Here is a 20,689-nt window from a genome sequence, read left to right as displayed (position 1 = left end):
GCCAGGAATTGTGTCTCTGGTTGGGACTAGGTCTTGAGGCCCTAGAAAAGTCACCTGGGGCTACTGCAGCGGTCAACTCTCTGGGCTGTGGTCTTGGTACCACAAGCCCATACGCTGACTCTGGACTCAAGTGCTAAGCCCAGTGCAGGACCTTTTAGTTCCAAATGAACAGCATAGGGAGGGCTAAGAAAGAAGCTCTGCCAAGGAGCCCCCAGGGAGGACTCTCTGAAGGAGGAGAACGCTTTATTGTTTTTTCTACTCTTATTTTGGTGCTGGCTCCCGAATGCATGCCAGGCAGGTGTTCCGATCACTGAGCCTACAGCCTACCAACAGCCTTTGAGAGAAGGGGCATGGAAATCCCATTAGCCAGACACCTTCTAGCGACTGCCTCTGGTCCCCGGTAGAATTCTGTCCCCGGGATCAAGAGTGACCTCTCTTCTCGCTGTCACTTGGAAGGTTTTGTCGCCAACCTCTCCGTGCAGCGGCAGTTCTTCCCCACCGACGAGGACGAGTCTGGAGCCGCCAGAGCACTGATGAGACTTCAGGACACGTACAAACTGGACCCAGACACAATTTCCAGGGGGGATCTTCCAGGTGAGGCACCCTATTTACTTCTGTCTCTTCAGTGTTCGGGCAGGTCAGACTGGCTTAGGTGAAACTCACTGTCGGTGGTGGTGGTGGTGGTTTTGGGGTCCCTTTGGATGCCTGTCTCCTATCTTCAACCCCTTCCCCAACGTCTTGATTCAGGTACTAGCCAAGATCTCTCCTCTAGCATGATAGAGAATTGAGGCTGTTGCTCAGGAGTCTCCCTCAGCATCCGGCTCCCAGAAAATCGCCCATCAACTGGCAGACCTGCTTCCCATCCCTGAGCCTCTCATTGCTTCTCCTGTCCACGGCTGGTCTGTAGACCCACTGTGTCTCCCATATGTTCCCCTAGTCAGTCTCTGTCCCTTCCCATTCTGTCCTTACCTCTCTGAGCTCTTTGAGTTCATATATAGTTCTGCCTAGTCCCCCATTTCTTATGTCCCACTTTCCCTGTTCTCTCTCTCTCTCTCTCTCTCTCTCTCTCTCTCTCTCTCTCTCTCTCTCTCTTTCTCTCTCTCTCTCTCTCCTGACCTTACAAGAAGGCTCTGTAGCTCATCACTCATACTTCTCTAGGTCCAATGCTCTTTTGAGTCCATTTCTTCTTTCCTGCTGAGACTGCTGGGTAGGTGATTTGATTTATTTTCTCTGCCGCCCTCCCCGGTTCTCACATACCTCTGAACCCACAGTGCCTTTGTCCCTCTTTTCTGTGATCCTGTTCTTCAAAGTCACCAGGAGCACAGGGCTGGCACAGCCAGCAGGCGGATTACAAGCACAACACTCTTTAATTTTGCTGTAGCGTCTGGCAGGGATTGTTTCTTTCTGTCTGATGTCCTGGATTCTGGGGTGCTGATCTCTGCCTTTTCTCTTTTCACATGTCTGGCCATTCATTCCTCTGTTTTTGATTTTTTTTAATTGGCCTTTTGCCTGTTTCCTGCCCAGGGCTAGTGATTATAGATTTACTGGATCTAGGGGGTTATTTGAGACCAATAAACCCAAGAATTCAGTTGGACCTCATTATAATTTAAATAACACCTCACTTCTTGGGAGCCTAGGGGAAATGCAGCTGAGAGACCCAAGTGATGTAGGACCTGTCTTCCTCCTTAGTTGTCCTGTAGCTGGCTACTCAAGGCCCAGGGTCTTGGTGTGGCGGACTCTGCTGAGCTAACAACAGATTAATAAATTCTCTTTATTCCTGTTTAAGTCAGGTGTTGGTCCAGACCCAACTATGAGGCCAGAGTGAGGAGGTAATTCTGGGGAGCTTTTTGCCTTGTAGCTATGAAGTGTGGTGGATGGGAGAAGGGAGCTGTATATTGACAGCGTCCTTCTGCAGTTAACAGGCCCCCAAGTGTCCTGGATGGGGCCAGAGGGCAAAGCGAGTTACTCCCGAGAACTTCACCCACTGTTCGCTCTGAACCCCTTCCTCAGGGGAGCCCCACTGTTTTCATTACTTGATGTGCTGCCCGACATGGATGACATGCAGATCTGTGTTCCTTGTCAAGGCATGTCTCCTGGGCCTCCAACCAGAATAGGCGAGCACCTCTAGACATCTCTACTTGGACATTCCATGGATTGCATAAACTTCATTTGTGCCAAATTGCAATTCCCATCTGTCCTTACCTATTCCCTTAGCAAAAAGCACCTCTGCCCATTGGCAGCCTAAGCCGTAATCGTAAAGTTTATGAATTCTGTCTCTCTAATGCCCTCTGGCCCTTTGCATATCTCCAACTCACTTAGGACAATTTTCTGTCTGCTCCTAAGTATACGTTTATCCATTTGAGTTTAATACTTAGCTTTCAGAAGTGACCCCAAAGTCTCCCTCTAGGTGGTCTTTGAGGTCCCACTGCCTCCATGGGACATTGCTCCCTGCTTCCCTGTTGTTCCCAGCATTCCCATCTCTCGGCTTTAGTACCCTTACCCACTGTGGGCGCCTCCCTGTCTGATAGCCGTTCAGCACTCAGCCTAGCTGTCACTGTTCATGGAGCAGACACTTGAGTTTCCTTCTGAGGAGGATGCTGAGTTATGGACATCATTCCTCACATTCTTGGCATTCATAAGACATGTTGATTGTAGCTGCTGATCTCTAACATCCTGAGGCAACATCCCCATATATCATCTTAATGGATTTTTGGCACAGCCCTTTAAAACAGGTTCTGGTGTCTCTATTTAGATAGACTGGGTAGGTAGCGTATCCTTTTAGCTAGGGACTAAGGCTGAGACTGGGTGAATTGTCCAGAGTCATACAACTGGTAGGGATGCAGCAATCTGATTCTGTCCAGGTCCAGAGCACAGCTTGCTTATCTGTGTTAAGCCTGTTGTAATAGATTCCTGGATCCAAAGAGTCAATGGAGATCCATGGAGACTTGTGGAGAAAGAGCGGTCCCATAAGCCCCAACGCTTGGCCTATCTATGACTCCATCTTCTGTTTACTCTCCTGACTTTCTATCCCACGGTGTCAGATTCTGGGCCACCAGAATAAACAGTCCTTGGTCTCTGCAGCAGCTGCCACCCTGCAGCAGGACTTCCTCCTGGGAAGAGGCTCATTGTAGATCTTGGGCGAAGTGGGGGATGTGCGAACAGTCCTAGCATGCCATCCGTGCCTGGTAGCTGTGAATAGGGAGCCTCGGGTGGCTGCAGGGAGTGCCTAGCCCTCTTCGTTCTGTGGGAGCTGCCTTCTCATTATCCCCTGAGGAACACATAGTCTTTGCCACCCCAAGCTCCACATCTCCCTGCAGCTGCCGCTGTTCCTCAGGTTGAAACCATCTTTGTAGCCACTTTGTAGGCAGAGGTCCTATCAGGCACGAGGCCCGCTGAGCTGATGCTCCAACATCCCTGCTGGATCCCAGCCTCGGTTCTTTGTTGCCGTTGGCATCCGTCACCTGTTTCCATTACCCGTCTCTTCTTCCCCTTAGTCCTTCTCATACTACTCCGCCTGTGTTCCCTTGAGGTCTAAGCTCGAACCTTCTCTGTCCTTTCCTTTTTCAGACTTCCTACCTGTGACTGTCCTCGTCCATGACTTTCATGTCACCTGAAACCCTTTCTTAAATTCATTCAAGTTTTCTGCTCTTCAGACTTCCATGACCAGCTGTCCCCCCCCCCCCCCCAACAGCTCTCATTTTGATCTACAGGACCTATACCCACTGACACCTCAGGGCCATGTCTTGGTGGGATTCCTGATCTCACAATGCCCCTTCTACTTGAGAGAAGGAGTCTGAGGCTTCGAGATTGACTATGACCTCGAACCTCAGCTAAACCGTCCTGTTTATGCTCTCTATATTGACGGTATTTCATGGTGTGTGGCATGAAGTCTGGGTGGGATTTTGCTTGGATAATGTCCGTCTTTCAGTGGCCCAGGCTTTCTTTCTCCAAAGTGAGCGTCTGCCTTCCTCACCCAGAGGCATTTCCAAGCCTGACTGTTGCTATTCCTGCTACAGGAACAAAGTACCAGGCCGTGCTGAGTGTGGACGACTGCTTTGGAATGGGCCGCTCAGCCTACAATGAAGGAGACTATTACCATACTGTGCTGTGGATGGAGCAGGTGCTGAAGCAGCTCGACGCTGGGGAGGAGGCCACCATCACAAAATCCCTGGTGCTGGACTACCTGAGCTATGCTGTCTTCCAGCTGGGTGACCTGCACCGTGCTGTGGAGCTCACCCGCCGCCTGCTCTCTCTTGGTAAGGAGGTTAGGGACTGGACCTAGTAAGGGAACTTGACTCTTCTGGATACATTGCTTGATCATTTCTTAGAACTAAATCGGTTGGATTGTCACCTGGCCAGGGATGAGTGTGTCTTAGTGATTTCAACTGCCTTTCCAACTGCCGACTAGCTCCTTACTCACAGCCTTCCTGTTAGGCCATGTCCAGCTGATGATGGGCGTTCAAAGACCTTTGTCATCCTTGTGTGTATATGTGTGTGTTGCTCATGCATGTGCTTGAGCATATATATGTAAGTGCATGTGCACATGCGTGCATACTGTGGCACTTTTAACAATAAACCTAGTGTTGTGGTGCTTGTACCATTGCAGGGTAGACCCTTCACCGTGTAAAGTACGGATTGAGAAGCAAGCTGTACTTCTGGATGACTTCAGTGACAGTAATTCTAGCTCTTGGTGTCCTGAAGTCTAACCTAGGCCTTTGCGTGCCGCTTGTACTCTGTATGTCTTGTGACGTGGGACAGAAAAAGGCCCAGAGCATTGTTAATCGCACCCCATGCTAATACGTGGGAATGTTATCGTCTGGACTTTCACAAAGCAGTGAAGACTTGACTCTGCCACTGCTTCCCAGGGAGCCTGCGTGTGAGGCCAGTTAGCATTTGAGCACCCCGCAAGACCAACGTGGCCAGAGGGTTTTGTAGAATCTGTTGTGTGAGTTAGTAAGAGCCTTGGACAGGGAGTCAGGACACCCGACTCTTCTGTATGGTTTCGTCTTGAGTTACTGGGCCTCTCTGAGCCTCAGATTTGTTATCTGGGGAGTGATGTGGAAATCCTGCTGTGGCTGTTGCTCCAGATACTGTGTTGTCCTCCAGAGCTGTGGCTCTTCTACTTTTAAATAAAAGTTTATTGCAATTTATTTATTTATTTATTGTTTCTGTTTGTTTGTTGATTGTGTAAGCGGGTGAATGCAGAAGTGCTACAGTGTACATCTATATGGTCGGGGCCAACTCCAGGGAGTGTTCTCTCCTTTTACGCTGTGTGGATCCTGAGCATTGAACTCAGGTTGTCAGGCTTCGCAGTGAGCGCCTTTACCTGCTGAGCCCTCTGGCCTGCCTTGTAGCCCTCCTATTTATTTATTTATTATTTATTTTTATTTTATTTTTTTACCAGTCTCAGATTGTCTCCCATCTGTTGCCAGTGTGTGATGTGGTCACTAGACTGGTTGGCTACTACTCTGGGGAATGGCTTTAAATAGCTACAGCTAATCACAAGGAGGTGGGACTCCAGAGGATGAGAGTTCTGCCTAACCCCTAGTTACCAGCCGAATGTGCCTCGCTTTAATGACACATCTCCCTCATCACTGGACACGATGAGAAAGCCCCTGTTGGCTTTTAAGCGCTGGCTGACGCACCCCCGTTAGGTGCTGCAGCCAGCAGAGTGTAGCCTATCAGCGGGCTGCTGGGAGAGGAGCGGCTCACAGAACAGTTCCTGTAAACGACCCTAACAGATGTTTGTGGTTTTCTTGTCCACACTTTTCGCTTTTTCTAGACCCAAGCCATGAACGAGCTGGCGGGAATCTTCGGTACTTTGAGCGGCTGCTAGAGGAAGAAAGAGAAAAATCATTGTTCAATCAGACAGAAGCTGGACTGGCGACCCAGGAAAACCTGTACGAGAGGCCCGTGGACTACCTCCCCGAGAGGGATGTGTATGAGAGCCTGTGTCGTGGGGAGGGCGTCAAACTGGTGAGACCTGGGAAAGGGTGGGTGGCCAGGCTGGGGATCTGGGTGCTGACTCTGGGCAGGCAGCTTGGGAAGTTCCATTGTCGGTTTGCTCCTTGCTCAGCATCTTCTGAGGCTAGAAGGTGGGGGTTCTCTGATGCATAGGACAGGAGATTGTCTCCATGGGGGCTCTAGGGAGAATTCCCATCCTCCAAGGCATTGCTATACTCCCCACTCACCCAGTGTGCCTACCTAACGTTTGACTCATTGGTTTGAGGGAAATGATGGTTGTAGATAGGCCTCAGGCCCCCAGGGAAGTCATGGTGTCAAGGACAAGAAAGACCCAGTGGTGAAAATGGCAGCACTTGCCGGGGCTTGGTGTCTGTGTCCCTGGCTTCTGAGAGGGTTCCACTGATCCTCACCGCTCAGTGTTGAGGGAGGCGCTCCCCTTTTCTGCGCCCCCCCCCATTGGCTTCCGATTATTTTCCATCTGGAAAGGATTGTCCCCAGCCACAGTGCTTCAGGCCTAATCAAATCTCCATGAAAATGGTCAGGAATTGTGGAAATGGGGTGATCTTCAAGGAGAAGGGGAGCTGCATGGTTTGTGTGAGATCACTTCCTACTCTGGTTTTCTTCTGTGGTGAAGCTGAGGACAGCCTTGGCCACGGAGGATGAAACCAGCCTGTGCAGACAGCTGGACTGACGCTGAGCGTGAGGACTCACTCCGCTCAGGACCCATGTTCTGTGCTCCCTAGACGCCCCGGAGGCAGAAGAAGCTCTTCTGTAGGTACCATCATGGTAACAGGGTGCCACAGCTCCTCATCGCCCCCTTCAAAGAGGAAGATGAATGGGATAGTCCGCACATTGTCAGATACTATGACGTCATGTCGGATGAAGAAATCGAGAGGATCAAGGAAATCGCTAAGCCCAAAGTAGGTGTCTCTGTGGGTCCTGCCGGGCCCCTGAGTGAGGTGGGGTACAGTCCCTCCTGCTGCCTTTGTGGGGCAGCTTGTCTGTGCGCCAATTCACTCTCGCCCATAGCTACTGTGAGTACATTGACATGCTGTGGACTTAGACTGACATTGTAGGTTTATGAACTCGGAGAGAAGAAAAAGCAGGGAACAGGATGGACAGATGTGAGCATGATAGCAGCTCATGTTGGGAGCAGAGCAGCTCGGTGACAGATGTCATTTCACCTGGTTGAAGGGCTGGTGTATGGGTTGCTTTATAGGAAATGTGTAGTCCCAGAAAAGTGGGATCTGTGGAGTTCCAGATCAGGGCTGCAGTGAGGGGTGAGGGCTGCAGTGAGGGGTGAGAACAGCAGTGAGGGGTGAGGGCTGCAGTGAGGGATGAGGACTGCAGTGAGGGGTGAGGACGGCAGTGAGGGGTGAGGACGGCAGTGAGGGGTGAGGGCTGCAGTGAGGGGTGAGGGCTGCAGTGAGGGGTAAGGGCTGCAATAAGGGGTGAGGGCTGCAGTGAGGGGTGAGTACAGCAGTGGGGGGTGAGGACGGCAGTGGGGGGTAATGACGGCAGTGAGGGGTGAGGACGGCAGTGGGGGGTGAGGGCTGCAGTGAGGGGTGAGTACAGCAGTGGGGGGTGAGGACGGCAGTGGGGGGTGATGACGGCAGTGAGGGGCGAGGACGGCAGTGGGAGGTGAGGGCTGCAGTGAAGGGTGAGGGCTGCAGTGAGGGGTGAGGACAGCAGTGGGGGGTGAGGACGGCAGTGGGGGGTAATGGCGGCAGTGAGGGGTGAGGACGGCAGTGGGGGGTGAGGGCTGCAGTGAGGGGTGAGGACGGCAGTGAGGTGATAAAGACCGCAGTGAACTGTTTGACTTGGAGGAAGGTGTACATCCCTACAATCTGGATAGTCTTCATCTTACTTACTTATGTTTAAATTTTCAATTTAAATACATTTCTTACTAAACTTATTCCTCATTGGTTTGTTTTTTGTAAGTTTTCTTCTTGGGAATGTTTTAATTTGTTGCATTGTTATATTAGTTCACTGTTAGATGCTAAATTATTGAGTAGCATTTTTTTTATGTAGGGTCTTACGTAGTTCAGGCTGGCTTCAAACTTGTTTTATATATACCTAAGGATAACCTTGAGCTTCTGGCCCTTCTGCTACCACCTCCAAGGGCTAGGATTACAGTTGTATAATGTCACACCTGGTTTATATAGTGCAGCCATCAAACCAGGGCCTCGTATGTGCCAGCCCAGCGCTCTTTTAGCTGAGCCACGTTTCTAGCCTAACAGGCCAAACTGTTGGTTTTTGCGGTATCTCTCCCAGTGGTAACTCGTGTTTACTGAGCTTGGTGTGGCAGGACCCGTCTCCTGTGTTCTGTGTGTATGAACGGTTGTCTGTTGCAGATTCCGGTTCCACCTTCACTTTCCCTTGAGGAAACTCACCTGCGCAGGTCAGGGGTAGTGGTAGAAGTTCCTCCCTTTTTGACTTTTTTGTCTGGTGTTCTTGGGTTATTTGACAGAATTGTCATCTGCAAGCCAGGAAAATATTTTATCCTTCCGAACAGTCAGAACTCCTTTGCTTGGACCGTATTGTTGAGATGCCTGGAACTTGTAGAGCATCCCTGCAGTGGACTGCCTTGTCTTGTGTCTGAGTATCATGGAAAGCCAACTGGCATTTGCTGCCCCATAACCACCGACTGTTGGTTTTTGTATGTGTGTCATTCTGCTACAATTCTTCTTTGATTTCAAGTCCATAGATGATTGGTCCCATTTAATCTTTGTCGAAGAGAACCATGGGCTTTCTCCCGTCACAGGTGATTGGGAGGGAGGGATGAGCTGGCTCTTCTCTTGCTTTGTTTGTGTTAGAACTGAAGTGGCTGAGGTGGCCGGGAGCGTCTGCTCATGGACAGACCTCAGATAGGTTCCTATCGTGGCCCCAAAGCTCACCTTGGAACAAACTTGGTTTGAAGACCTAGCACACATCAGGAGACAGGGTCTGTTACTGGTAATCTTGGGTGTAATCGAGGTTCAGTCTAGTGTGTGGAGCACTGTAACTAGGACCCCTCATTTCACTTCCTTAGTCAGTTCCAAAGTCCTCCAGAGAAGAAAGCTTACTCTCCTGTTTTCTAGTCGAGAGAGGCACTGACAACCCAAAATCTCCTGAGAGATTCCTTACCTGCCTTAACCCAGGGCATGGAATGTTTTCCTGTGTGCACACGCATACATGAGCGGCAGGGATGGGGAAGGTGGCTAGCGTTGGGATAACTGGCCTTTTGGTGGGAGCCATATAACAAACCATACACATTGGCCATCATGAGCTGACCTCTCCTTTCCGGAGGCCAGGGCAGACAGATGCTATTCTGGCTTTGAAGTGGGGCCAGCGAGCTTAGGTTGGCTTGCGGGGAATGCCTGGCAGCTGTCTGTGAGTCCACAGCCTGCTTTCAAAATAGCCCCGTCAGTCCCCAGGGCAGAGCACAGCTGCCCAAAGTCTTTTTTTGGGCACCAGGCCAATGTCAAGGCTCAGATGTTTGCACAGTCTAGTGGCAATGACTGTCATCAGGCGGGAATGGCCATCCACTAGGCTAATAAAAAGACCATACATAGGAACCTGGGAAACCATCTTTCTTGGGTATGCTGGCTGCCATATTCTTATTAGAGCATTATGAGCCAAAGTGATCAGATGGGTCAATTTACTTCCTGACCAGACTTCTGGTGTGGCTCCTCTTCTCCATCCCTTTTCACCTCCTGTCCCAGGCCTCTGTCATCTCTTGCCCTGATGCTTGTTCCAACTTTCTTTTAGTCTTCTTCTTATTCTGTCTGTCCATCAGGGGACACAATAGTCCTTACATTCCATTGTGACTGTCCCTCCCTTGCATAAGGCCTTCCCTGTTTCAGGCTGACCATAAGATGGCAGCAGACCCCAGTCTCTGTCTCGGGCCTTGTCTCATCTCACTACATCAGTAGCCTCAGCCTGTAGCCAGTGCCCTTTCATCCAGGGCCCTTACACCCGTGCTATCTTTCCCTGCTGCTATAAAGTATGTGGTACCCTCGCCTGGGTCGGCAGGTTGTTTTTCAAGGGCAGGGTCCCCAGGAAGAATGGTCAGAGTTAAAGAAGGCAGAACATGTGGGCTCAGGAGGTGTTGAACAAGCTGTGTCTCACGCCAAGCAAGCTTATTAAGAAGTTCAGCATCTTGTATACTGTTTCCAGGGAAGACATGAGCCAGTGCCACCGAAGAGCTATCATACAGGGGGATGATGTCATCAGGAAGCTAACCAAACAGTCACACGAGGGGAACACAGGGTATCTCCAGGGCAAGGGCATCAGAGAGGAGTTCACAGCCTTGGCACTGATACCCACAGCGTTTGACTCTGAGGACCCAACGCTACAGCTCCCCAAGACCTTTGCCTCAGGCCATTACTGTATCTGCTAAGGATCAGACAAGGAACTACATTCCTTCTCCATACACGAGGGGCTCAGAGAAAGCCTCATCAGTCCAGCTCTCAGCAGTACCCATGCTGCTGTAACCTTTGGCTGCATTCTCACAGGATATTAAGCTCACCCATGCTTAATTACTTGGGTGGTTTTCTATCATCTCCACTTGACCAAGTTCTGTGAAGGCAAGGGTCATGTCTCAGTCTCTCAGGATAGCACCTGGCACACAGTTGACACCGATCAGATAGTTATTGGAAGTAAGAGTCAGCACTGTTCTGTTTGGTTCATCTATACTTCTGCCTGAACATGCCTGTCCGTACCAGGCCTGCATCATATGAGCCTATCAGGACAGTCTACACAAGGAAGGGACCTGTATTCTTGCTGTGGACAAGTGTATTTCTCCCGGCAGTTCCATTAAGCCTTTATATGGAGACTGGGGAGATGAGGTAGAGGAAGGGTGTGTGTGTGGATGTGTGTGTGTTTGTGTGTGTATGTGTGTGTATGTGTATGTATGTGTGTGTTTGTATGTGTATGTGTGTGTATGTGTGTGTTTGTGTGTGTATGTGTATGTATGTGTGTGTTTGTATGTGTATGTGTGTGTATGTGTATGTGTGTGTATGTCCGTGTGTGTATGTGTGTGTTTGTATGTGTATGTGTGTGTATGTGTATGTATGTGTGTGTATGTCCATGTATGTATGTATGTGTTTGTATGTGTATGTGTGTGTATGTGTATGTATGTGTGTGTATGTCCGTGTGTGTATGTGTGTGTTTGTGTGTGTTTGTATGTGTATGTGTGTTTATTGTATGTATGTGTGTGTTTGTGTGTGTATGTGTATGTCTGTGTATGTATGTGTGTGTTTGTGTGTGTATTCGTGTGTGCTTGCCCACAATAGGTGGCTTCTGCACAGCAGTTCATGTACATCAGATTCCTACCGTTTTCTCCGTTGACTCTGGGAGGGCCGAGACAGACAGCAAACTATTTTCCTTGTTGCACAGTAGGAGCCAAGCAGGGCAGGAGGTACAGCAGACAGGTTTGGGTAGCTTCTTGGCAGAAGGATGGGAAAACTTGACCATGTCAACAGAAGCCTCGGGTTGAGACTCAGAGATGGCCCGGTCGGAGTGTGGTGGATCCAGAGCTCAAGCCATGCTCAGGCAGTGCGGTGTGGGCCTGTCAAGAAAGGCCATGCTTGGAGAATACATGTACAGACCAAGCAGAATTCATAGACATAACAGTGCTGACAGCATCAACCTGGGTAGCAGAAGGGGTGGGTAATGAGCAAGGAGGGTGTGGCCAGGCCTCATAGCACAGAGGGAAGTGGAGACTGGATTGAAGTATCATGGGACCTTGGCTAGAGCTACTTTCTGCAGCTGTTTTCCCACTGATGCGGCTGGCCCATCTGGGCTCAGTGTTCTCTGGGAAAACACCCAAAACCAAAAAAGGATAACTCCGTCCTCTTTCTTTTAGCTCGCACGAGCTACTGTTCGTGACCCCAAGACAGGTGTCCTCACTGTTGCCAGCTACAGAGTTTCCAAAAGGTGAGCAGAGGTAGCTGTGGGTGGGGTGGGGTGGGGACAGCCACTCAAGCCCAACTCCGGAGCTTTCCGGCGAGGAGGCAAAAGAGGACTGATGCCGGCTTGTCCTGCTTGCTGCACCTTCTCTCTCTGGGGCAGTCACCCTGGGTTGCCCACTAGCTGGGCTAGAAGGGACCAGAGGTCTCACATAAGCCTGCCCATGCCTTCTATCTTTGCTGTTTTCTTTGTGCAGCTCCTGGCTAGAGGAGGATGATGACCCTGTTGTGGCCCGCGTCAACCGTCGAATGCAGCATATCACAGGGTTGACCGTGAAGACTGCAGAACTGTTGCAGGTAGGCTGGTCCCTGGGTCTGAGCTGGCACCTGCACTGTTAGTTATTCTTCTAATCAGAGGACCCAACAGAAGCAAACTGATGAAGGCAAGGTCTGCTTTGTCTCACATTTTAGTCCGTCATGGTGGGGAGGCTCAGCAGCCGGAACTTGCAACACAGCTTGTTCACATCTTGCCGAATCAAAAACCAGAGGACTTGGGCTGGCCAGAGCCAACAGCAGATAAAACCTTCATGGCCCACACCCAGTGGTCTAATTATGCTATCTAGGTCCCAAACATTCCACCCTCCAAAAACAGGACCACCATCTCTGGAGCGAATATGTACTCACATGCACCTTGAGTTCACATTCCCAGCATCCATACAAAAAGCTGAGCCTGGTTAAGCATTTACTGCCACCCCAGTGCTGTGGAGAGCACCCACAGGCTTGCTGGGTGACAGCCTAGCTCCAGGTTCATTGTCTCAACGGAATAAGGTAGAGTATGATGGTGCAGGACACACAGCATTCTCCTCTGGCCTCCGTGTGCATACACGTGTGCACACACCTCCATATACATATACCACACACACTTAGTACATACACACAAAAGTTGGGGGTGGTTTTCAGGCCTAGGGAGATGGTTTCCATGGAGAGTTGGGCAGCTCTGGGGGATGGCCTCAATGCTGACAAAGTCAATGCTGTAATCTCTCATCAGGTCGCAAACTACGGAATGGGAGGACAGTACGAACCACACTTTGACTTCTCTAGGGTAAGCCCTCCATCACTAGTAGTTTTGAAGGGCTCTGCCCTGGCTGGTTTGATGAGTGTAGAGCTTCTAGAAGCATTTTAGCTTTCACGCCATCCCTCCTCCGGGAAAGACTATGTTGTTAGTGAAGCACCTGCAGGGCCCAGTGAAGCCTCGCTGTTTCCTGTCGATGTTAGGGAATGTTTGGACCAATAATAAAGCAAACGATCTCGCTAGGGCCCTGTGAAAGCTTTTCTGACCTCCTTCCCCCTCCCTGTGTTCTTGCTAGGGTTCCCTTTGTAGCCTTGTCCCATGTCCCTGCTGTTCTACGGCACCCTTAGCATCCCCCTGACCCTTCGGGTCCCAGTCCTTTGGGTGGGCGGGTAAGTTAGTTGCAAACTTAGATAAAAGTTGTTGTCTATTGCAGCGACCTTTTGACAGCGGCCTCAAAACGGAGGGGAATAGGTTAGCGACGTTTCTTAACTATGTAAGTACTGGGCTGGGCACATCTGTTCACTCTCACTTAATTTTATAGAGCGATGAGCAAGATGCTTTCAAGCGTTTAGGGACTGGGAATCGTGTGGCCACGTTTCTAAACTACGTGAGTATGATGCGTGCGCCTGATGGGCCCGGTGGAGCCCCTGGGGCCAGAGAGCTCCTGCACATCCCACCCCATCCGGGCTCATAGCATCAATTGTTGCATAGGCTTCCTCAGCGCCCTTCTTGGCTAGAGTATAGAGAGTTGGCTTTTGTTCCCATCTGTGAGCTTGCCCTTCTTCTACTCCCTGACTCTTTTCTGCCCACCCCCCCATATCTTTTTTAGCTGTGGTAAAATAGAGATAATATAAACATTTCCATCATAACAATTTTCTGTGTGCTTCCGTGATTTTTATTAAATCCATCCCTAATGTGAACCATATCCCATCTGTTACCATAGCTCTTCTCACCTCATAAAACGGAAACTCTATTTCTATTAAACACTAATTCCGGAGTCCCTTCCTCACCGCCACCCAGCTCTCTGAGACCACATAACCTCATCCAAGTGGAGCCCTGGAATGCCGACTTCTTGCTGGCTGATGCCCTTAGTCCCTGTCTTTAATATGTATCTGCCGTGGCGTGTTCTGCTTCCCTTTTGATGGATGCAGGTTTACTCTGAGCTTTGGGAATGAGAACCACGGTGGGCTCTGTCTCAGTGGCAGAGAGCAGAGGCGGCCAGGAGGTACTTTTAGATGGAAACTGCCTCTGTTTCCTCAGAGGCTGCGGAGCCAGCTCCCCTCCTGCTGCCCCGCCCCGCCTCCATCCATAGGCTGTCAGTTCACCCTTCTCTGTTATAATAGCCCAGTCAAAGGATGCAGAGTCAATGAACTTAGAAACAAAGCTTTTTTGGGGCGGGCTTTAAGTTTTAATTATCCTGGAGACTGCTATGCACATACACTTTTGAGAAGATCCTATGTGGTCTCCATTGTGACATCTGACATCTGACATGGGAGACTCACTTGAAGCATGGGAAAGATGATTATTTAGTTACCATGGAGACAAACACTGAAGAAGTTGCCCGGGCACGGGGCTCAGTAAAGGCCTCATTTAGGAAATAGCATGTCAGTTGAGACTTGAAAATTAAATGGAAATTTGTGGAACATATTTGGCGAAGAAGAAGGTGTGTGGGGGCCTGGAAGGGAAGAGATCTGGGGTGTCGCGAAACAGGCAAAGGCTGGTGTTTCTGGAGAGAGAGGCGAGCGAGGCCGACTTAGAGAGTCGCTGGGCTTGAACCCCAGCGCTGGGGAAGCCATTGAGCTTTTTGTCCTCCTTATCATGAGCCTGCCGAGTGCCCAACCTCCAGGCAGGCTGTATGTGTCACACTGGGAAATATCTTAGCTCCAATTCTTATTACAGCAGAAACAAAGCACTGCCAGTAAAAGTGCAGTTTATAGGAGAAAACAGGAAAGAGCAGCATTCTGGGAAGGCGGAGGGCTGATTAGAGCAACTAGAGCCAGAAACACGGCCACATAGGGAAGGGGGTACTGCTGAGGTTAGAAGCCATAGGGAACTCCTGTCCAGAGCTCTGTGCACACTGCTGAGCACACTGGCATAGGCAAGGCCCCGGCAGTGGGTCAGAATTCAAGATGGGGGTCAGGGTAAAAATAGGCATTTTCTTTTTCCCTTTCTTCTCTCTCTCTCTCTCTCTCTGATATGTATTTATCTGTATCAGTGTTTGTCTGCATATGTGTGTGCATATATGTTCTATGTACTACATGCATGCATGGTGCCCACAGAGGCCAGAAGAAGATATTGGATCCCCTGGAACTAGAGTTACAGGTGGTTGTGAGCTGCCATGTGAGTGCCGGGAACTGAACCTGGGTTGTGTTTAACAGTGTGCTCTTAACTGCCAAGCCGTCTCTCCAGCCTAAGAAGGTCGTTTTCTAAATGGACGCAGGATGTGCCTATTCAAGGATGTCCTGAATGTTGCTCTTCTGGGGGCTTTAGCTCTTGAACCCCCAGGCGTAGAGCCCTTCTTGATGAACAGCACGGATTAAGCCGCACGTGGGAAACCTTTTTCTGGCCTGAGCCAGTCATAGACCGAACTTCCAGCAAGTGCTGCTCATCCTTGGTGTAAGGGTGACCTGTGCATCTTGTGTTCTTAAGATTTTGTTGCTCTGTTGTCCTTGGGGAGAGAGACCAAGCTCTGTCTTATCTTCCCAGATGAGTGATGTAGAAGCTGGAGGTGCCACCGTCTTTCCTGACTTGGGAGCTGCAATTTGGCCCAAGAAGGTGAGTGTGATTCTTCAGGGTCACGCGTTGAAGCAGGGCTCAGACCTTGCCAATGTCCCCCAGTGCCACGGGCTGTCTACTTGACTGTCTTCCCACCCGTGCTCTGGACTGTGGTCCCCACTTGTACCCATGGAGAAGGGAGGCAGGGCAGGTGCATTACTGAACTTTCTTCCGTTTGAGCCCTGTCCCCCAAACACAGAAAAGGAGGGGAATTTCTGCCGAGGGGTGGATGACTGATGATTCCCGGAGCAGGTCCTTGTAACTGATGTTTAGGATGCACTCTGACAGCTCGTTCTCTCCCAGGGCACAGCTGTCTTCTGGTACAACCTTCTGCGGAGTGGGGAAGGCGATTATCGGACGAGACACGCGGCCTGTCCCGTACTCGTGGGCTGCAAGTGGGGTGAGTGATGTGAGGGGCAGCATTGAGGCGGTCCTCGGCCTTAGATGCAGAGGTGGAAGCAACTGCTAACTGCTGTCAACTCTGCATCACAAAAGGTTGTCTTGGCTGCTTATACCACCCAGCCAGAGCTTCCACAGCTGGTTGTCAATGCTCGGAGAGCCAAGGAGGCCGGGGCTGCCTAAGCACCCTAGGTCCAGGATAGATCTCCAGAGATGTGGGCTCTGGCAAGGGTTTTAGTGGTGCATCGAAAGAGCTGGGAGCAGAGAGGACAGAGGGCGTCCGTGTGAGGCACGAAAGACACATGCGGCTACAGCCGGCAGTGTAGGTAACAGGGTGGTGGTGGTGAGGCTAGCTGTCCTTGTCCCTTGAAGAAGGGGAGTCCTGAGATGAGACTGGCGCTAAGATGTGAGAGCCTGGGGCACAGCGCAGAGGGTGAGCCTGAGCCTCACCCTGGTAGCAGCTGTGGAGAGCTGGGAAAGGCGTGGACTAGACTGTGATGGGCTCGCAGAAATGGTGAAGTAGTTACTGGTTTGGGAGGAAAAGTATAGAGAAAGTCAGTTTACTAGATGTCAAACGTGTTGCACAAACATGACACATGTAAGCATTGCATGCTTAATTAAAGATTACCATTCTACTATATATGCTGTTAATCAAGTCTTCTGGATAGTTTGTGTAGGTAAGTTCAGGTATTAAATTGTATTTTAAAATCTTTGACTTGAGTAGTGCATTACTTTAAAAACTCGTGTGTGTGTGTGTGTGTGCGTGTATGCACGCACACACATGAGCCATCTCACACATGTGAAGGTCAGAGGATAATTTGAAGGAATGGGTTCTCCCCTTCCATGTTGTGGGTTCTGGGGATTAAGCTTAGGTTGTCAGCTTTGTGACATGAGCTGTGTCATCTGCCCTGCATTACTTTTGTATTCCTCATAAGAGAGTCCATGTTTGAGAACAGAGTCATGGTGAGTGCCTGTGACCTGGCAGTGCTAGTACCCGTGCTCCAGCTAGGGTGCCCACAGCACTAAGATTCTGCTCTATAGCTCACAGGGCCCGCGTGCGGCTCATGGCCAAGCCCTGCCCATCCCTCTCCTCAGTTCCTGCTTGCCACCATCCCATCTTCTTGATGTCCTTCACACTTCCCCGGGTGGCCTCTGCCTTTGAGGACTTTCTCATCCTGCTTTCTGCATCCAACCCACTTGGAGTGAGTGGCAGCCACATGATATGCCTGCCTTCTTTCCAGGATAGCTTCAGTTCAGCTTCTTGTTCTGAGTCAGTCCTGCTTCCCTAACATCATGAGATACCCTTTGGCTCCGTTCCCATGGCAACTTGCATACATGCATCGAATCACTGGTAGACTTTTGTACCATTACCTGTGTGCCCATGTGTTTTCAACAGTGCGTGAGTGGCTGGAAGTCTGAGCTGTGTTGCTCTGGAGTCCCCCCCCCCATCACAGGGCAGTGGTTGTCATGGAAAGCATTGATTGGGCCGCTGAACTGTTAGGTTGAATACCTAACATCCCTGCTTTCTGTTCACAGTCTCCAATAAGTGGTTCCATGAACGAGGGCAAGAGTTCCTGAGGCCTTGTGGGACAACAGAAGTTGATTGACATCCTCGACTGCTCTGCTCCTTCCTGGTCCCACAGCCCAAGTCATCCTCAAGTTCAGCGTGACAGATTCCTTTATATGTTCCAGCTCCTGTCAGGCAGGTCAGCGGAGGAGCCAGCGTTTGTCTGAATTTGAGAGAGTGTGTCCTGGGCCGAGTCCTGGGTGACCTGAACCCCAGACTCTGGCCAGCCTGTGCCTGCTCTGACTCCAAGGGTAGCATTGGTGTGGCTGCTGCAGAACCAAACTGTGTGGCACCTATTGGTGCCTTTGTACCTCAGATGTTTCAGGTGGGAGAGGTTTTAGTGAAACCAAAGTTCTAATGCTGTGTTTACAGGTTTGTTTTTATGACATTTCTATTTGTTGTGGCTTTAACCAAAAAATAAAATGTTCCCTGCCAGAAGCCTTAAATAGCCTGTATTGCAGTGTTTTGGGTTTGTTGTTGTTGTGTTGTTTTGTTTTTTAGTCCAGGAACTGAGGCTGACTCAGTTTAAAAGGCCTGCCACACAGACATGGACCTGAATTCTGATTCCCAGCATCTATATAAAAACCTGGGCTTGGCAGTGAGTCCCTAGGATACTAGTACTGGGAAGGTAGAGACAGGAAGAACCCTGGAGCTTGCTGGACAGCCAGCCTAGCCAAAGCAGGTGAGGTCCAGGCTCCAAGAGAGACCTTGTTTTGGAGGAAAATGCCTGAAGTGGATGGCAGGTCTCCACACACATGTGCACACACAAGCATACACGCATATGAATGTGTACACACACAATCCAGAAGCCCTTACCAGTTTCATCATTTTGTATGCATCTCGACCGTGCAGACATTCTTCAGAGCGAAGCCCTAGTCTTGGGTTCTAAAAATGGTTTTAACGCCCATGTGTCCTCCAGGCTTATGTACTTTTCTGGAAACTGGAGCTAAATAATCCCACCTGCCCTCCCTAAGAACATAGGAAGAACACGTGATTTACAATTGGGATGTTGTTAGGGTTTGATTTGGGATGTGTGCACTGAGTTGTCCCTGGCTCACAGATGCAAAGAATATGAAGGTATGTGTGTGAGTGTGTGTGTGTGTGTGTGTGTGTGTGTGTGTGTGTGTGTGTGTGAACATACGTACATACATGTTACTTTCTGGCTGGAGTTTTTCTGATCAGCACTCAGGAGCCATGTGGGAGACCCTCCTGGCTTACAACTCCTTCCCGTCCAAGAATCTCAAGGGTAACCATGGGGTGGTGATTGGTGATCACTACTGAAGCTTCCCTCCTGTGGCCAAGTCACTGAATACAGTAACTTCATTTTCACTGACTTTTTAACCAACTGAGGCAGACTATAACTATTTCTGTCTATTTGGCATCTTTCATTTGGTATTGTCTTAAAGATTTGTCCATATTGTCATGGAGTTTGTTTTTATGGATCCTCTAGAGAAACAGAACCGACAGGATGAATATATGTTACAAAGGGAATTTATTAGATTGACTTTGGGTAGTTCAACAGTGGCCAGCTACACTCTGGAGAAGCTGAGAACCAGCAGTGGTTCAGTCTATGAGGTTTGTGCCTCAGTTGTCCCAGTCTGGTGCTGAAGGCCTGAGGTTGTCCTCAGTCCACATTGGAAGATGGAAGAAGCTTCCTTGTGATAGGAGTGGAGGATGGCAGCAGTGGTGGCCAAAATGGATAGAGACACTCACTAGGAAGATGGAAAGGCAGGCAAGGAAGAGCCAGAGCTCTGCTGTTTTAGACTTTGCATCTGGGCTGCCATGGTAAGGTGTTGTGTACTGTAGAAGAGGGTCCTACCCTCCACTAATTCCTCCTGTGAGTCCCTCACAGAGCTGCCCAGAGGTATCTTCTTGTTGACTTCAGAGTCTATGACATTGACATTTAAGATAAATCATAATATGGTCAATACTCTACCAATGGGCATTTGAGATGGTTTCAGTCTTTGTATAGTATGATAAAGGATGCGATAGGTAATTTCAGACATGACTTCTGACTCACATTTCTTGAGGATAGAAGGAGTGAGTGAAAGTTTTACCCGCCCTCCCTCCAGTGTCTGGAAAGCAACTGCTGAACTTTGCCAAAATAAGGTGGGACAGTCCTTCAAAATTCCTGCGTCGTATAAGAGTCAACTGGATAGTTTAAGCCTGTAGGCCGAAGATTGGATACCCCAATGTTGCAGAGGAATCTTGGGTTAACTGTCCAGGCAGCCAAATGTCTGTCGTTTCTATAGGCTTAGAAGTGGCTTGCATTGTACTCTCTACTTACTATGATTTGGGAGCAGGTTGGTGTCCCAAAAGAAAAAAACCTGGTACAGTTTACACTTCTGTGCCTTATCATCAAAGGATGTCAGGGCAGGAGCTCAAGCAGAGCAGCACCCTGGAGGTAGAAACTGATGCAGTGGTATGGAGGAGTGCAGCTTACTGGTTTGCTCCTCATGGCTTGCTCAGTGTGCTTTTTTATGGAATTCAGGACTGTCATCCCAGAGATGGCTCCACCCACAATGGGCGGGGCCCTTTCATGTCAATCACTAATTAAGAAAATGTTAGATAGGTTTGCCTACAGCTCAGTCTATGGAGGCATTTTCTCAGTGGAGATTCCCTCCTCTCAGGTGGCTATAGCTTGTGTTGAGTTGACATAAAACTAGCCAGCACATGCATTTTTTATGAAAGATATGCCATAGAGCTCTCTGTCTTCTTGTCATGTAAAAAGATAGCAAGAAGATGGTTGACCACGAACCAGGAAGCACACACTCACCAGACAATCTACTTACACCGCGGTTTTGATACTTCACTTGAAATAAAAAAAATAGATCATTTTGCTCAGTCTACAGCATTTTATTCCAGCAGCCCTCCCTAAGTAAGATGGTGCCGATTGCTGCTTGCTGGTGATACTGCACACCCTTTCATGTTTGTTAGTCATTGGGTCTCTGCTTCAAGTCTTTCTTACTAATTCATAGACATTTCAGGTTTGCTCATTATCTTTTCCAAATGCTTATTTTG

The 20,689-nt window shown here is 49.6% G+C and overlaps 1 protein-coding gene across 3 annotated transcripts in view; it reads left to right on the top strand.

Annotated features, from left to right (window-relative positions):
• P4ha2 (prolyl 4-hydroxylase subunit alpha 2) overlaps positions 1–18,114 on the top strand; it is a 29,777-nt gene extending 11,663 nt beyond the window's left edge. For 2 of the 3 annotated variants that reach the window (XM_048437684.3, XM_085694943.2), the window contains 11 exons: positions 457–594; positions 4,017–4,256; positions 5,783–5,976; positions 6,708–6,884; positions 11,813–11,883; positions 12,113–12,212; positions 12,904–12,957; positions 13,469–13,534; positions 15,634–15,702; positions 16,006–16,102; positions 17,638–18,114. In XM_048437684.3, coding sequence (XP_048293641.1) covers positions 457–594; positions 4,017–4,256; positions 5,783–5,976; positions 6,708–6,884; positions 11,813–11,883; positions 12,113–12,212; positions 12,904–12,957; positions 13,469–13,534; positions 15,634–15,702; positions 16,006–16,102; positions 17,638–17,708 — 1,277 coding nt within the window. In that variant the 3' untranslated portion in view covers positions 17,709–18,114. Of the gene's footprint in view, positions 1–456; positions 595–4,016; positions 4,257–5,782; positions 5,977–6,707; positions 6,885–11,812; positions 11,884–12,112; positions 12,213–12,903; positions 12,958–13,360; positions 13,421–13,468; positions 13,535–15,633; positions 15,703–16,005; positions 16,103–17,637 lie in introns of all 3 variants that reach the window. The other variant, XM_048437685.3, reaches the window with a different exon arrangement.
• Positions 18,115–20,689: the final 2,575 nt, after the last annotated feature.

This window comes from Myodes glareolus, chromosome 9, assembly GCF_982192425.1.
Source record: "Myodes glareolus chromosome 9, mMyoGla1.1, whole genome shotgun sequence".
NCBI classification, from domain to species: Eukaryota; Metazoa; Chordata; class Mammalia; order Rodentia; family Cricetidae; genus Myodes; species Myodes glareolus.
The sequence above is the reverse complement of the archived record's forward strand: the minus strand, read 5'-3'. Positions and strand labels throughout refer to the sequence as shown.